Source organism: Notamacropus eugenii, chromosome 1, assembly GCF_028372415.1.
Source record: "Notamacropus eugenii isolate mMacEug1 chromosome 1, mMacEug1.pri_v2, whole genome shotgun sequence".
NCBI classification, from domain to species: domain Eukaryota; kingdom Metazoa; phylum Chordata; class Mammalia; order Diprotodontia; family Macropodidae; genus Notamacropus; species Notamacropus eugenii.
In genome coordinates this window covers 286,622,533-286,635,017 of record NC_092872.1, presented here as the reverse complement: position 1 = coordinate 286,635,017, position 12,485 = coordinate 286,622,533, and the positions used below count along the sequence as shown (strand labels likewise).

The following is a 12,485-nucleotide window of genomic DNA, read 5'->3' as shown; positions in this document are numbered from 1 at the left end:
AAGCTCACGCAGGTCCTTGCAGAGCTGGTTGATGACCTGTGCCTAGGAAGGAGCATGTGGGACTGTCCCCTCAGAGCAGAAGGTTAATGTCCCACTGACTGCAGCCACTTGTGAATCCTTCTCCTCTATAAGGCTTTAAAAGCAGTATAGAGATGGGAGAAACCTGGCCTCTGGCCAAGACAGGGGACAGAAGTCCTACACAAAGGTTGATAGTAATGGTTTCCATCTGTATACTCATGAGCTAGGATTTACCTGGGGTTTTCCCCTAGTCAATAACGCCCATTTTACAGATGAGAAAGGTGAGTGGGTCACACAGCTAGTCAATTTTGGATGCCACCCTTCTGCTCTTTTCCTGTGAGTTTCCTGCTTCTAGATCGTTTGAATACAGTCATTTGTGCATTGTCTCTCCCATCAGACTGGGGACTTCTTGAGGACAAGGTCTTTCTTTGTATCCCCAGTTCTCAGTCAGTGCTAGGCACATAGTAGGTACTTAGTAAGTATTTAGGAATGGACTCACTGCCAGTAACCAGCTTCTGAGTGCCAGACATTGACATTTCTAGCCTCTATTTTGTTCTTCAAGATTGTAGAACAAGAATGTAAATGGCATTTGCTTTCCATGATGGCCAGAAACCATTGGTATGACTACATAAGGACCTTCTGGCTCACCACATCTTAGAGCAGAAACTGGTTCCACAGAGAGCAGCCACAGAAGAGCAGCCAGAGAGGCAAATGTCTTGGGTCTATACCATGGGCGGTTGGTCTGCTGAAGGAACTGGGAAGGAGAAGAGAAGGCTGGGGGAACGGACAGACATAGGAGCAAACTTAAAATATGAAGGGCTAACCTATATTAATGTGCTTCACTGATTCTCAGAAGGTGCAACCAGGACAAACAGGGAGGAAATTTAGGCTTGAAGAAGGAAACAAGGCCAAGCCCTCAGAGCTGTCCCCAAGTAGCATGAGCTGGCCTGGGAGGCTGGGTATGCCCTCCCTGGCAGGGAGCTGCTCAAACAGAGGCAGACTGCCCATAGAGTGAAGTCAAGGTAAGGGGTGGAGCAGTTGCCCTCTGACTCTGAGAGCCAGGATTCCCAACAGCTTCCATTCCCTTCCTCCCATCCTGATCCCTTACCTCCTTGGCTTGTAGCTTTGGGCTGCCAGAGTCAGGGACTTTACCCATCCTTGCCCTGAGAAGTCATTTCCACACTTGGAGGTTTAAAGCATTACATTTTCACCAGCTGTTTCTTCCCCACTTAATTTAAGTGCAGAGTTGCTACCTTGTTCTAATCAATAAACCGGCATCTGAAGGTTTAAAAACATTCCAGCTTCAGTCGGTAATATCTCAGCAAGGTCAAGCATCTTTACAAGCCTTCATTTAAAGGAGGGGAGAACAGGGATCACTATCGAACGGAATCCTGCCAATGTGCCTCCGATGCCTGCAATTATCTGCCCTTTACGTGGGTAACTTTTTTAGTGCTGGCAAAACTAGCAGTAACAATCACCAGAGAGAACAGCATACAGGTCCCTTTGCTGGACACCTGTAGGGGCATGAAAAGATGAAAAGGGTGGTCTCAGACCACTGTGAGCTGGAGAATAGCTATAAGAGATTTAGGAAACCAAGCCAGCTAACACTGAAAACTTGCTCGAGGAAATTCACATACCTACACACACGCTCATCACACACAAACACATACATAATGCACACACATATACTCATAGTACACACATGCGCGTGCACACACACACACACACACACACACACACACACACACACACACACACACACAAACACACACCACTGAAGCCTCCTCTGGCTTAACTACAGCTGCAGTCCTGCACAGCCAGACCTTGATCAATGCTGGCCTCTGCCTGGCCTGGCTGCAGGAAGGAAGTGGGGATGAGGAGTCATGGGCACCTGACTGGGCAATTTGGCCTGGGACAGTTTGGTTTCATTTTCCTGGGAATGAGCTGCAGGTAGGAGGAAAGAGGGGATGTGCCACTCTAGGCCCACAATGGCCAAGGGAAGTGATTGAGAGATGATTAACCCCCTTTCTGGGCTGTATGAGATAGATTTTTAATTTTAAAGGGCTCTGTCTCCAGTGAGAACCCCAGGTAATGATGTTATTCTCCTTCCTAGTTATCATCTGAAGGCCTTCCAGGACTCACACTGCCTTCCACTGGAAGGCACACAGTACAATGTGCCTGCCTTCCAGGACACAGTGGGAAAATTAATTAATTCACACTGAAAATGGTATTTCCCAGAACTCCTTTGGCAGAGTTTTCATTAGAGGCCTTTTTTTGAAATCAGGGGTTCAACCTACAGATACCAAAATAAAAGAATGGAAAGGCTTCATGAGACTCCATAATGGAAGGAGCAAAAATCTCCCTTCTAGCCAGCAGGTTAAGGGGGAAAATCGGGAGGTTTTATGGCTGTCATGCAATTGGGTTTCATAGCTACAAGCTAATAGCTGTGACCAAGGAATTATTAAAGTGTTAAATATTTCATTCAAAAAGGAACATTATAGTCACTTTAAAAGGAAAACTCAGAAGCCATTTTTAAAAAATATTGTCATCTTGGAGACAGCTTTATCTAGGACATGTTGGAAGCTCCATGCCTTTGTATCATGGGTTGGATTCCCACTTAGGTTTGCAAAAAGCTTGTTCAGGTTTTTGCTTTGAGGCAGGGTCCCTTGACACCAAAGACAACCCCTCTTGCTGATGGTGCCACAGAAAGTTACTTGAGGGCCTTTCAAGTGCTGGAGAAAGAAACTGAGTCTGGATTCTAGGTCCTCTTTATTGCGTGAGTTGGGCTGCCATCGGATGACAGGAAGGGCTGGCTTCAGCGGGGGTGGGATGGCCACCCCCTAGTCCAAATTAGAGCAAGGGCCCCAGGACTACGAAGAGCTGGTCTAGTGGAAAGGGTGGGTGGGCCTTGAGATGCACACTGTATCTGAAATGAGAATCCAGCCTTTTTGTGGAGATCAATCCATGGTTAGAATTCTTTCTTAAAAACAAAAAAACAGCCTAAAACTTGTATTTTAAAAAAGTAACTGCTTTTGGCAAAAATCATACTTTTATTATTCTAACTGATTTGCTCACTACCTATAAGCAAATCAGTGAAACAAAGAAGCTAAACTCTTTCATATGCTAATTCTAGAAAAGTTTGACTGTGTTAAGAGGAAAAAAGTTTAAATGATCTTTTATCATGAAAGCAACATTAACCATGTGTTCGCTTCAAGAAAATAGCTCCTTTAAGTGAATGTTGCTTGGGTAAAACTACCAATTCGAAAATGGAGATGCTGCCTTTTGTCAGGTCACTGCAAGAATCTTACCAAGAAGGACTAGTTTAGCACAATGCTTGGCACATAGGAGAAGCTTAATAACAGTTTAATGATTACTGATTAATTTATAGCCAGAAATAAGGCCCAGAAGATGTGGGGCAGGGGAGAAGGGGTTATAACTAACAAATGATTATTTCTGATGCACACCCCATGCCCCTTTAAAGGGATTTTTAAAATGTTTAGTTTTTGTCATTACCTGTGGTTTTTACATTACCCCAACTCTGGAACATGTCCCTCCTGTGAGCCAAGCTTTGCAAAAAGTAAATAAAAGTGAGCCAAGAAAAAAAAGCAGCTTAGCAAAACTAACCAGCTCATCAGCTGCATCCAACAGTATAGGCCACCCCCACAGCCTACCACTCCAACCAAAAGAGAGGGTGGGGCCATGCCTGCTCACTGGCAAGAACAGCTTTTCCCTTCTTTTTTCTCTCTTTTTTTTTCTTTCCAATCCCACTGTTTCCCCAGCTTTGCTTACTTTGCATAGGGGTCTGTATGCAACCTTTCTTAGAGCACCATCCTATTCCGTCACATCCACAGACCACAGCACATTGGGGCAGGCCCTGCCTTTGTTTCTGGGCTTAGTGGACAGAGGGCTTACTGATCTTGGAAGAGAGAAGACTTGGTCTCAATTTCTTTAATTGGTAAAATGAGGAAAGCACTAGCAACTCCCTCCAAAGGACACGAGGTTAACGTCCACAAGCACTCTACAAACCTCCAAGTCTCACACAGTTGACTTCAACTTTCATGGTGATAATGGCCCTCGAAAATGGCAGGAAGAAAGTAAGTAAGGCGGATGTTGACACGTATGGCCTTTGAAACTATAGGGGTTAGGTTCCTGTGACCATCAAAAATGGAAACTTTTCACTACAAATGACTAAAAATATACTTTTCTGCCCACAATTCAAAACAGTAATTCCAACAATATGCACTTTTCCTTAAGCAGCAACCATGAAATAACCCATAAAATGCAACACACAAAATAAAACTAGGAATGTACAAAACATTTTTTCTTGCTAATAATTCCTTAGAATTGTGATCTTTTGTGATGACATCTCAATTAATAAAAAAAAAAACAAACATTGATTTTGGACAATATTCACTTTTCATACACAAGACATCTATAGTACCATAAATATGGTACAGCAAATAAAACTCTTAGAACTAAAATGTTTTTAACTGCCATCTTCCCTCTACTGCATCAGAAGTTGGGATGAGGGGATTGCCCTGCACATCATACCACGGTAAACCTCTTTATCTTCCTCAGACGTGTTGCTGGGACTTAAGTCGCTGCTGTCAGAAGATGTTGAGCCTGCCAGTCTCAACGACACACCCGCCACTCTGTCCTGCATGACTGGTGGATGGTGTGGACAGCGTGAGGGATGCACTCGTTTGATCAGATCAGCACAGGCATCACTGCAACAGGAAGCTTGGGTTGTGAAAGCTAACACTGAAAATATGCAACAAATGTGTGGGGAGGGAGACAAGACCCATGAAGTAAAACACCAGTGGCTCCCCAAACTTCTGAGCACCATACCATGTGGCTGCAGATGGACAAGGCTGCCAATGCAGATGGGTGAGGTTGACAACACAAAAGTGAACATGAGGCTACTAATAAAATCATAAAATACTTGAAGTCACCAAAGTTAAATGAGAGAATACTGAGAATTGACTGTATAACCACTGATTATTACCATCATTACTAATTATCACTGCGTACCCTCACATGCTCCTTTCTGCAGACATTTTCAGAACAAATGTCTGGATCGCGGGTCAGCAGGTATTATCAATCTTAGACTAAGAAGTTTCATTCACATTCTTCTCTTTCAGAAACAATGTAAATACAATTTAAAAAGGGATTTGGGACAGGCAGAAAAAATATAAAAGCACCTTTCAGTATATTTCTAACTGCTTTGTTAAAAGATTTTTACTGGACTTTACACATTAAGCAACTGAATAAAGGTGTGAGAAAAAAGGTAGAAATTCACCTCGGTGAGTGCTCAGGGAGGGCAGCCACAAAGAGTACCTTCCCTAATAGGAGCTGAGGAAAGAACAAACCAAAGAAAGAGCAGAAAGTATGTTGGTTTGGAGTCAGCAGATCTACTATATGCTAAACGCAGGACCCTGGGTAAGCCCATCCCTTCTCTACTCTGGCCTTCAGCTGGGGCTCCAGACCCTATGATTCTATGGAGAAGTTCTGGTCCCTTTGGGTATATTCTAAATTCATATCCTTTATCATGTGTTGGTTGAATCACAAACAAAAAAGAAGTCACAGTAAGAACAAGAAAGGTCAGCATTCAACCACATCCAGAGAAAGAACCATGGCATGGGAACACAGAATGAAGCAGACTCTTTTCTCTTGTGTTATGTTTTGGTTTGGTTTGGTTTTTCTCATGGTTTCTCCCATTCTCCCTAGAAGACTATGCAACATGACGAATGGGAAAATGTGTTTAATAAGAAAGTATGTGTAGAACCCGTATAAGATTGCACACTGTCTTAGGGAAGGAAGGGAGAGGGAAGGGGAGAATATCTAAGACTTATGGAAGTGATTGTTGAAAACCGAAAACAAATCAATTAACTAAATATTAAAAAAAAGATTAAAAAAAGAGAATGGCCAGCACTGATAGAGAACTTACTTTCTGATCCTCACAACAGCTGTGTTGTTGTTCAGCTGTGTCTGACTCCCTGTGACCCCACAGAGGTCTTCTTGGCAGAGACACTGCAGTGGTTTGCTATTTCCTTCTCCAGCTGATTTTACAGGTGAGGAGACTGAGGCAAACAGGATGAAGTGTCTTGCCCAGGGTGTCACAGCTCGGAGGCTGGATCTGACCTCAGGAAGGTGAGTCCTCCTTGTTCCAGAGCCAGTGCTCTGTGCATCTAGCTGCTCATAGCTGTGTTGGGGGAGATGCTATGATCACCTCCACAGTACAGATGAGAAAATTGAGGCAAACAGACGTTAGGTGACTTGCCTGGGGTCAGATGGCTAAGTAAATAAAAATCAGAGGCATGATTTGAACCCTGGGTCTCCTTGACTCCAGGTTCTGTGTATTATCCACTGTGCCACCCAGTTGCCTTTTTATTATAGAAACATCTTGTGATGGAGGGCTGAGGGAAGATTTCTGCCCCCAAAAGATTGGTTTTTGATTGGTCTTTCATGGATGGATTATGTAATATATCTGTTAATCAAACAGGCACTTCAGAAATGCCTACTCTTTGCTAGGTAGGTGCTAAGAGATGCAGAAAAGGAGACAAAAAGGAAAGATCCTGCCTCTCCTGGCGGTGGCTCCTCGGTGGAGCATCCACAGACCTCCTGGGAGGCAGCAGGCAGGGTGGGCGCATGAGAGCTGGAGCTACTAGGGCTAACTGGAGAGAGAAGGGACAGAACTCAGGCAATTAGGTGTCTGGGGACTGCCACAGAGGACTGAGCCCAGTGGTCAACAGCTGCTCTGGGGGCTGTGGAACGCTGTTGCCAGGGCTCCATTTGGAGTCATGTGACCTAAGAGGATAAAACACCGATTGGTCCTCAGATTTTTTTTCTATCTATAAAATACATTTTTTTAAAATTTCAGAAAACTGAGATGTGATGAAGATAAAATGAGGCAGTCACAAGTGTTTTCAGGCTGGAATTTGCTTCTTGCCCATCTTTCCTCTAAAGGTACATTTCTTTCCCACCTTCCAAGAAGAATTACCAGCCCCACTTCCAGTCGCCCCATGGGATGGTCCCACGTTTTTTGGAGACCCCCTTCACAAGGGCCCACAAACTGTAGCACTGAAACAAAGCAAGCCTCCCAACATCTTGAAGCAAAAAGGGCCGTTATCGCATCCACGCGGGGAGCACCAATTAACTCCGCATCAGCATTTTTATGATGCCGCTCCTCCCCTTGTTCACCATAAAATGGGCACACCTGGTCTCTGTCCAAGGGTAAATAATTGAGCTAAATTAAAAAAACCTGTGCTGGCTCCTATCTGGATGGGGACACTCCATCTCAAGTTCGGTCCCTGGAAGTGAGCGGCAGGAAAGGTGTGAAGAGCAGTGGGACCCTTGGTGGGGGGGCTGGACCCAGGAGCCAGGAACCCCATGCCCCTCCCCCCACAAAGGAGAGTCTCCAGTACAAAGCCAAAGAAAACTGGCTTGGAGCCCCTGGAAGCAGGAGAGCCAGTGTAGATGAGTTCCATCTCATTCCCCTTGCCCCTCTGGACTCCCCCCAACAGAGGCTCAACAAGGGGAGGTCCAGGAGGCCCAAGCTGCAGAGATTTTCCCACATGGCCACAGGTAAAGGAAGACAGATGAACCCGGTCTCTTAAAGAAATGCACCAGCCCCATTGCTACCTTCTCGCTCTGGGTCTGCCTGACCTCTGGTGTCTCTGTTCCATCCCCAAGAACATATGGCAATTCACCTGAACAGAGGCTACTCCCTTCCTGGGCAGGGTAGCTGCAAGGGTGTCATTAGGCTCTCTGCTCTGGGGGTTCCTGTCCCCCAAAAGTCTCCAGCTCCCTGACCACGTGGGGAGGGAGGCCCTAGCCAGACCTTGCTGCCTCCAACCTGTCTGTCTGCTACACAGCTTCTTCACCTGGGCTTTGTGTACACTGAAAAAAGATAATAAAAACTGATAAAAAAAAAGTGATCAATTGTATTTCACTATATACCTTTGTAATGGCAAATACTTTAATCTATTCAGTTACAGACATGATTCTGAAAAGGGGGCTGTTAGTATTCCTCAGAGAAATGGCCCGAGGGGTTGAGGATACATGTGCGTGTACACACACGCACACAAGTATGCACGTGTGTACACATGTGCAAACATATACATACATACAAGGCTCAGACTTACCACACTAGGCTGAGGTGACAAAGCCTTATGAAACATCGGTGTATACTTTCTGTGCTGTCATCTCATAGAATACACACCCAGAAGGGACCTCAGGGTCCATGTAGCCCAACCCCCTCAGGCATAGTGACTCATCCAAGGTCACAGTGAGAGGGAGGATTTGAACTAGCCTCCTTTGACTCCAAACCACTGTTCCTCCCACTGGCAGAAGGAGTTTCCTCACTGGGAGTTCCCTCCACCAAAGAAAGCCCAATGGCTGCTCCCCAGAAGGAGGGGGAAGCCTTGAGGTCAGCACCCTCATCACTTCATTTCCCAGGGCAGCTGAGGGAGTGAAGAGGACACTCCTGGGTCCTCCAGCCACACCTGCCATGTTTCTTCTGCGGAGGCGTCTGTTCCTCTCTCCCTATTGCCAGGGGACAAGATGGCGGCCAGCACCCAGTGAGGAACATGCAGTTACTATGAAGAATTCACTGCCTCACTGAAGGACACAAAATTAACTGGCACAGAATGCCCACAAACATCCATGTACAGGGAGGCATGGGCACCACACTGGACTGGGTGTTTTCTCCATACATAGGTATCTCAGCACAGCCAATGGGGCAGCGCCATGACCTGGGTAGCAGGAGGACAGCACAGGTCTGAGCAAGGACCAAAACCCAGGGCTTCCTGTTACCTGCCCCTTGTGGACAACATGGTAAGGATACAAAAGGGACATTCTGGAGGGGCCCAGACTCTAGAGATGGAGCACCACAGGATGTGGTCCCAGGTCAAGCTCCCCAGTTTCCCTATTGGTCTCTCTCATTCCACTGCTCAAGGATGACGCCAGTCAAATGGACACCATTTGAAGAGGTCAAAGTAAAGAGGAAAAATGGGTAATAGAGCCCAGGGAGGGCCTGGAGGGCCAATAACAAAAATTCCTAGTTGTGTGTTCCTCCCCAACAGCCCCTTGAGGTAGACAGGCCAAGAATGATTATCTCCATTTTGCAGATAGGGAAGCTAAGGTTCAAAGAGGAAAGAACTTTCGGCACAGCCAGCTGAAACCTGAATCCCATCTTTGGACCCCAGGTAGAGTCTTCTCTTAGGACTGCACTACAGTGAGCTGAGACAGAGGGAGACATGGTAGCTGTAACTATCACAGGACATGCCCAGAACTGGCTTGGGGTCCTCTGGGAGCACCGCCCCTCCTAAATACTATCATTCTAAGTGCTTTCAGGAGGTTACCGCTGATTTAGTTCATAGTGACCCTGCAGATCAGGTAGGGGAAACTATTTGGGACCATTAAGCAAACACTGCTAAGATGGGTTTTGCAGACTCATGGCTCCTTTGTCTGGCAGTGACATGCTCCAGCCCCCAAAGCCAATTCAACAATGAAACCGGCCCTTGTGATGAAGAACAAGTCCTGATGGCTCCCCTCCCTTTTCAAGCTTTTTTCCCTTAAAGTTTGCAGAAGCAATCTGACCACTACAGAGAAAGCATAATTGAGGAAATTCCATTTCTAAATTCGACAAGGCTCTATCTTCCTCAAATCCAAAACGTTAGGAAAAAGTGGTTTCTCAGGGAGATTTCTAACCTGGCGTATGCTTATTGTAAATTACTAGCACTTGTGAAAATGATAATTATGCAAAAGTCAGTATTTTCTCAAACCATTTCTGTTACCATAAGTAACTTTTATAGTGAACAGATCTTGACAAAGGTTTGTTTTTTTTTTTAAAGGAAAAATAACACTGGAAAAATGCTTTTAGGTTGACATCATCTTTAAGTACCTTAGCAAACTGTATTTAAATTATAGCTTCTCCATTCATCAATTTTAAAACTTTAATATACTATCTATGGCAACTTTGAGGGATACAAGTTAGCGAATTCTGAAAAAAACATTACTTGACTATCTAACGTAATGTGACCAGTATGTTTATGGAAGGGGCCAATCATCCGTTTATAAGCCTCATTCCCTTTGCCATCAGCCAAAAGATGGTTTAAGCAAACAATCAGCTTATTGAAAAATTTACTGCCGTTCAGATATGTTCCTGTCGGAACCCTGAAGCTGGTGACTGCCAAGAGTTGAACTGTATCATTTACATAGCCTGGGCCAAGAATGGTGGAAGTGTAAGCCAAGACTGATACACCCACTGGGATCAGGCAAGAGGATGGACACTCCGAGTCAGGGGGCTGAGCTGTGGCCTCGGCACAGGAGAAGTAAAGAGAAAGTCCATAAAAGAAGCCTGGGATCTAATGCGAGAGCTCAAATGAAATACTGTGTATTTCGTGGGCACCAACCTTGCTGGAAGAGGGGATGATGAAAGGCAGGCAGAGGGAGAGCTTCCAGCGTCTCTGGAGCATAGAAGTAGGCCGCCAGCCAGGCAGAGCACTCGTCCAGCGCGGGGGGCATTTCCTCTGGACTCTTGAGCCCTTTCCCAGAAAAGGGGGCTTCGCGGCTGTCGTGGCTGCAAAGAGAATAAAATTTGCTTAGACCACAGATGTCTTTTCCCTAGCCCAGTGAGAAGTAAACAGTAAATGCATCCTGCGGGCAAAGGAAGAAAGCTCACTCATCCCACCTCACCCCCTCACTGGGCCTTGCTCAAATAGTGAGAGGAAGTCACAGGAGTAACCATCAGTAATAATAGAGGAAACATATATCTATGTATGTGTGAATGTGTATATAAACATACATAGGTATGCGTATGTATATATATATACACACATATACAAATATATATACATATACATATATGCATACACACATATCACTTTAAGGTAAGCAAAGTGCTTGACAAATACTATCTCAACTGATCTTCACAGCAACCCAAGGAGATAGGCACTATTATCATCCCCATTTAATAGATCAGGAAACTGAGACTTGAAGAGGCCAGGCAACCTGTCCAGGGTCACACAGCCAGGAAGTGGCAGAATCAGGCTGGCTGTGCTATCACACCACATCCCTCCAACAGCAACATCAGTAAGCCATAGAGCAGGCCTGGGACCAAGTGAAGCATGGCATGGTTCTAGGGCTCTGACCTCAGAGGAGGGAGGTGGCACCCTGCATGGGTTTGGGAACTGGTTCTGGAGGCCAAGAGCCCGAGAGTCCAAAGAGCTCCTTCACCTTAAAGGCAAGGAAACAGATTTGCCAGGGCCCAGGTTGGGCTGACCAGAACAGGGGTCTCAGCCTTTACATCCTTGGCATTAGACTGTGCACTTCTCATGGGCAGGAACCATGGTTTTCTGCCTTTCTCTGAATCCCCAGCACACAGCAGAGAGCTAGAAAGTGGTGCCAGGCCTCACCTCTTTCTCTAGAGCAAGGGTCTTTGGTCTTCTTTGTGTCTCACTATAGTGCTTAGCATGCAGGAGGCATTTAATTAATGTTCAGTGACTAAATCTTGGTCCCCTCTGGGAGTGTGATGAAGGAGCTTTACCAGACTCCCAGAGGGGGCCCAGGATTGAGGTACTGCCCCTTTCTGGCTCTCCTGGCCTCAGATTCTCCATTGTAAAAGGAGAGGGCTACGTGGGATCTACATCTACAACATGCTTCCCCTACATTATTTCTCAAGACATCAAGGCCCCAGCCTTCTCCTTCCCTCTGGGCATAGCCATCAACTCCAACTTGAAATGTCCTCAATCCTGGCTCACTTTTGGTCACTCCCCCTCAGGACTTGGGAGCCATTTTGAATTCTCTCACCTGTGACTCCATGGCCAAACAGTGGTCATGTCTTGCACCATGTTCCTCTGCAATGTCTCTCATCCTTCCTATTCATTCCCACTGCCAGGACCCAAGTTCAGGCTCTTCTCAATGCTTGGCCAACTGCAATAGGTTAACAGGTGTTTCTTCCCTAGTCCTAACCATTATCTTTCATTCTGTCACTGTACTGCTCAGAAACCTTCCATGGCTCCCAATGATCTTTAAAATAAAGTCCCAGTTCTTCTGCTTGTCATTCAAGGCTCTCTGTGATGTGGCACCAATCTCTCCCACTACTCACCAGAACACGTCCCTCTCTCCCAATGCAGGTTGATCCAGTCAGTTCAAGCCTCAGGATCACTTTGCACACACTGTTCCCTCAGAACCTTTTCTCAAACCACTTCACTCCTGACTGGGACAACCTTTCCTGGCCCCAGGTACTGAGTAGGGCTACAAGTCTACAACAGTAAGGAGTAAAACAATCCCTACTCCCAAGGAGCACCCATCCTAACTGGAAAGACAAGGATGCATATATTCTATGGAAAAACTATAACTATAAAATGAACAGATACAAATATATGTAAAAGATACAAAATACAAGGTAGTTGGAGGGGGACAGCACCAGCAATGGGGTTTGGGGAGGCTTTCAACCATGGAGA

At 45.7% G+C, this 12,485-nt stretch overlaps 1 protein-coding gene across 6 annotated transcripts in view; it reads right to left on the bottom strand.

Annotated features, from left to right (window-relative positions):
* MGMT (O-6-methylguanine-DNA methyltransferase) overlaps positions 1-12,485 on the bottom strand; it is a 311,191-nt gene that overhangs the window by 52,934 nt on the left and 245,772 nt on the right. For all 6 annotated transcript variants that reach the window (XM_072629068.1, XM_072629066.1, XM_072629069.1 and 3 more), the window contains one exon: positions 10,434-10,600. In XM_072629068.1, the coding sequence (XP_072485169.1) occupies positions 10,434-10,600 (167 nt within the window). The remainder of the gene's footprint in view (positions 1-10,433; positions 10,601-12,485) is intronic.